This window comes from Mus pahari, chromosome 14 (genome assembly GCF_900095145.1).
Source record: "Mus pahari chromosome 14, PAHARI_EIJ_v1.1, whole genome shotgun sequence".
Classification (NCBI taxonomy): domain Eukaryota; kingdom Metazoa; phylum Chordata; class Mammalia; order Rodentia; family Muridae; genus Mus; species Mus pahari.
This window is the reverse complement of record NC_034603.1, coordinates 44014456-44019755: the sequence shown is the minus strand read 5'-3', so window position 1 is coordinate 44019755 and position 5300 is coordinate 44014456. Positions and strand designations below refer to the sequence as shown.

At 48.4% G+C, this 5300-nt stretch overlaps 1 protein-coding gene across 1 annotated transcript in view; it reads left to right on the top strand.

Annotated features, from left to right (window-relative positions):
• Nxn (nucleoredoxin) overlaps window positions 1-5300 on the top strand; it is a 139570-nt gene that overhangs the window by 121384 nt on the left and 12886 nt on the right. Inside the window, exons 3-5 of the mRNA XM_021212033.2 lie at window positions 1510-1643; window positions 2083-2183; window positions 3685-3791. Coding sequence (XP_021067692.1) covers window positions 1510-1643; window positions 2083-2183; window positions 3685-3791 — 342 coding nt within the window. The remainder of the gene's footprint in view (window positions 1-1509; window positions 1644-2082; window positions 2184-3684; window positions 3792-5300) is intronic.

Genomic DNA, 5300 nt, shown 5'->3' with positions numbered 1-5300 from the left:
CACACACACACACACACACACACACACACACACACACACATTCAGAGCTAGATGTGGTATATCTGAAGCCCCAACCTCCCAGAGGCTAAGAAGGTTCTGAGTTCAAAGCCAACTTGAGCTACTCTCAAAAAATGGAAATCAAGGCCGTTGTGGTGGAGCACATCTTTAAGCCCAGCACTTGGGAGGCAGAAGCAGGTGGTGCTCTCTAAATTAAGGCCATCTTGGTCTACTTACTGAGCTCCAGGTTAGTAGAGAGACCTTGGAGAGAGAAACAAACAAAGCAGAGACAGAGACAGACAGCGATTGAGATTTCCTGCATAGAAGGATTGCCATTTATAAGTATCAGGACATTTTGAGCTCACACCCAACCCACTCCCAAGATCATTAACATGGCCAGCCCAGCAACCAGTCTCCATAGACTTTTGTATCCTCTGGTTTCCGGGTGGGCTTGGCCACCTGCATTTTTAACTGGACTCTCATTCCTGACCCCTCAGGCGATTTTGAGGCAGTGGGCCATGGACCACCCTGTGAGAAAATATTGTGTTGAGCTGGGAACATGTTAGTTCCTCTTCCTGATGGGAGTCCAAGTGTCATCAAAACGCTGACCATCTGGGTTTTGTGGATTTTCATTTTTATTATACTTCGGTCCTCTCTGGGTTCCCTAGGCCCCAGCCCTGGCCTGTTGCTTTCGAATCTCTAAGGGTGTGGCCCAACAGCATCGAACTTGAAAAATCCCACAGTGGGTTCTAGCGTGCATTCAGGGCTGGCAGGATGAGACTGGATTGCTGTCTGGGTGTGTCCCAGCATAGGTAGAGCAGACCCAGTCTGTCAGTTCCTAGGCGGCCTGCTCTGGCCGGGTCCTTTCTGTTCTTGCTTCTGAGTCTGGAGAGAGGCCTTCTCATCCCCTGGGCACTGCCCCTCACTGGGTGAGGCTGTCTGTGCCACAGGTGAGTTTTCCTTTTGTTTTTAATTGGTTTAGATTACATTTTCTTTCTTTCTTTTTGTTTTTGTTTTTGTTTTTTTTGCTTTTTCCAGTCAGAGTATCACTTTGTATAGCCCTGGATGTCCCGGAACTCACTCTGTAGAGAAGGAGCCCCTTCTGTCTCCTGAGTGCTGGGGTTAAAGGCATGAATCACAACTACCCAGCTTTTAAATTACATTTTTAAAAAACTTACTCTGTGTGTGTGTGTGTGTGTGTGTGTGTGTGTGTGTGTGTGTGTGTTGGCACACCATGTCCCAGCATACTTGTGGTGATCAGAGGATACTCCTTCAGAATCTCTTCTCTCCTTCCTTTACATATCCCATGGGCCTGGCTACAGACACCTACCCACGAAGGGACCCCCTCGACAGTCCGAGTTCTTTTGTTCCTGCATTGGCTGCAGATCCTGTGGCTGAGCTAATAAGTTCTGTATGGTGACATAATTGTCCCTAGAGTTCTGGAGACTCCCAGGTCCCGGGCTTTCCTAAAGAGCCTTGATATTCACACCCTCTGTGGCCTATCTGTTTCAGGTCTGGAATTCCCTTGGGGACCTAAACCCTTCCGGGAAGTTATTGCGGGGCCCTTGCTTAGAAATAACGGGCAGTCGCTGGAGAGCAGCAGCCTGGAGGGGTCTCACGTGGGAGTCTATTTCTCTGCACACTGGGTGAGTGTTTGGCCTCTCCTTGATTTAGACTGAAGAGAACAGCAGAGTCACCTCTGTGCTTGAGGACTTGGCCTCTGGGGTAGGAGGCTCTGGCAGAAGTTCCCTGGCCTTGCCTTTCCTTGCTCGTTGATGACAGTAAACACTCATGCTATCAGTGATGATGGCAACAAGGAATACAGCCTCTCCTCAGCCATCCACCTTGACAAGATTTCTCAGGCTCCAAAGGGGAGGGATCTCCTTGCCGCCTCCTGCATGTAGCCTAGGCTGGGCTTTGGCTGCGCATACTGATTACTATGATGAGACAAAAGCTTACTTCCGTCTCTCATATACATTGGGTTTTGCCATCCCAGCCCTACCCAGGTCTTCTCACCTGGCCTCCAGTGGCAAATAACTAGAGGTAGAGAAGACATGTTACATGGCAAAGGCTCTTGTCTTTCAGTGTCCACCCTGCCGAAGCCTTACCAGAGTGCTGGTGGAATCCTACCGGAAGATCAAGGAGGCAGGCCAGAAGTTTGAGGTCATCTTCGTTAGCGCAGACAGGTACGATGTATCCTTGAAGCGTGGGCTTACACCACTTTTCCAGTAACAGCTTACATGTATGTTTTTGCCTCGTATGTCTTCCTCAGTGTAGGCCGTGGAGAAGGGTTAGGGAAGATAGCTCTGGGATATTAGATGAGGTAAACCTTTCTGCAAATACTAAGGCCCTTCCCAGTACACTGCAGTGTCAGTGGAAATGCATTTTTGGTTCAGCTTTCTAGATTGTGAGGGAAATACAGGGCGGAGGATGGAGACGAGCCAGAGTCTGGCACCATGTGACTGACTGTGTTTTGCATGGATCTGGTCATATACTTTGCCTAGGACTTCATTCATGCACGTGGATAAGAAAATCACGCAAGAGAGGAGTGTAGTTTCCCATGGCCCTGTCCCTCTAAGCCTCTGGTGTCCCCCCCTTCTCCTCATTCCATCTCAAAAAGCACTCTTCAGCTTAGAACCCCAGCCAAGATCCAGCCTGAGAGAGCGGGAGCGTCTGCTAGGCCCTGGTCGCAGGAGATTCTCAAGATGCCACACTGTAGCTTTGACATTGTACTTCTGTGCTATCTGTTGTCTCACGGCCCCAACCCACAATTCCCTGTCTTTGATAAGGGACCAGCCTAAAGACATTTAAAGCTTTGTTTTAAACAACATCACCTTTATTGAAACCCAACTTCTATATAAATAAATTACATCTGTTTTGGGTTTTTCCAGCCAGTGAGCTCTGCCCTTTGTGTTTACTGTGTCATTACTGTCATCAAGATACAGAACATTTCCATCACCCGCAAGGTTCCTTTGTGCCTTCCCTGGTCATTGTACATCCACATAGCTCAGCCCCAACGTGCTTTCTATAACTAAAGCGTGTTTGAGTTCCCTGTTGCTTCTCAGTGTATAGTCATAGGTGTTGGCTTGGTGCCTACTGTGTAGTTCCTTACATAACACACATACACAGGGAGCACAAGTGTGGTGTGTGTCCAGCCTGCTGTAAAAGTCAGATGCGTTGGGGCTGGAGAGATAGCTCTGTGGTTGAGAGCACTGACTGCTCCACAGAGGAGCAGAGATCCCACTCCAGCACCTGCACCTCTAGGGAGCAGCTCACAAATACCAAACACCCATAACTCCGGCCACAAGGGGTCCAGTGTCCCTTCCTGGCTTTTTCTCCCCGACTCCCACCCCCTTGCACAGAAACACACACAAATAAGTAACACAAATCAAATTAAGTCTTTACCAAAAAAAAAAAAAAAGAATCAAATGTGTCTGCGCTGGTGATATGTTGGGCATGGGTAAAATTGATAGGAGGCATGGCCTGGCTGTCTTTCTAGTTTGGGAGCCACCTGGTGGATGGAGTCATTTGCTTCTTGATGAGAAGCCTGGGGCCGGAGGAGCTAGGCTAGGACCCCGAGTTTAGGAACCCCAACCCGATAGGAGCCAGTCCAACTTGATAATATGGGGAAGGACCAAGTGGAGATGCACACAGGATAAAGACATTTTTCTCCACCTCTTTCTGCAGGTCAGAGGAGTCTTTCAAACAGTACTTTAGTGAGATGCCGTGGCTCGCTGTGCCCTACACTGACGAGGCCCGGCGGTCTCGTCTCAACCGACTATATGGAATCCAAGGTAGGAGCCCCAGGCCTGCCCTCTCTGCACCTGCCCACCGGGCTCTCCACAGCCCTGGCCTCCTTTTAGGCAGAGAAAGAACATCTCTGAAACAGAGCATGGGAGGCAGGGGCAGGCGGTGTGTTAGTTCTATGCCAGCCTGAGCTACATGGGGGACTGTTTCAGAAGGACCAAAACCAACAAACAAAAACAAACAAACAAACAGCTTTTGTGAGTGTTCATGTTCCTGACATTTTAAAAAAGTTGTGTGGGCCAGGCAGTCGTGGCGCATGCCTTTAGTCCCAACACTCAGGAGGTAGAGTTCAAGTTCTCTAAGTTCAAGGCATGTGTCTACAGAGTGAGTTCTAAAACAGCCAGGGCCACACAGAGAAACTGTCTTGAAAAATTGAAACAAAAACAAAATAATTTTTGTTTTTTAATTTAGGGGCTGGGGACTGGAGAAATGGCTCACTGTTTGAGGGGTTGACTGCTCGTGCATAGGGCCTGGTTCATTTCCCAGAATTCATGTCAGGAGGCTCACGGCGACCTGTAACTGCAGCTCCACAAGGTCTCACAGCCTCTTCTAGTTTCCTTGGGTGCACACACACACACACACACACACACACACACATGTAAACACACACAAGTACACAGGCACATACACATACACTTTTTAAAGTAAAATAAATCTTTTAAAAATTACTCGGGGTGCTTTATTTGTTTGTTTGTTTTTTGAGACAGGGTTTCACTGTGTGTCCTGGCTGTCCAGGAACTCACTCTGTAGACCAGGCTGGCCCTGAACTCAGAGAAATCCACCTGCCTCTGCCTCCCAAGTGCTGGGATTAAAGGCATGCTTCACCACTGCCTGGCTCTTGGGGTGAATTTTATGGTGTATAACATGGCTGGCATCTCATTATAGCGATTGTGTTGGAGGTTTGGGTGGGTTGTTGTTTTTTTTTTTTTTATAATATTTTATTTATATGAGTACACTGTAGTTGTCTTCAGACACACCAAAAGAGGACATCAAATTCCAAATTCCATTACAGATGGTTGTGAGCCACCATGTGGTTGCTGGGAATTGAACTCAGGACCTCTGGACGAGCAGTCAGTGCTCTTAACCTCTGAGCCATCTCTCCAGCCCGGGTTGTTGTTTTTAAGTCCTTGTTCTGGTAAGACAGCTACTTCACATCCCCTTTCCTAGTGGCTTCTGACATGAATGGCCTGTGAAGCACATGCCTCCAGTCCCTAGACCAGAGCTCCCCTCCAAGGTCCCCTGTCACACAGACTAAAGGATAATCTTGGGTTCTATCACTTGGAGTGCTTGAGCCTCCGTTCCTCCTCTGCAAATCGTGCATGATGAACCTTTGACGGAAAATCACTAAGAACCGGGCAGTGGTGGTGCACGCTTTTAATCCTAGCACTCGGGAGTCAAAGGCAGGCAGATTTCTGAGTTCGAGGCCAGCCTGGTCTACAGAGTGAGTTCCAGGACAGCCAGGGCTATACAGAGAAACCCTGTCTTGAAAAACCAAA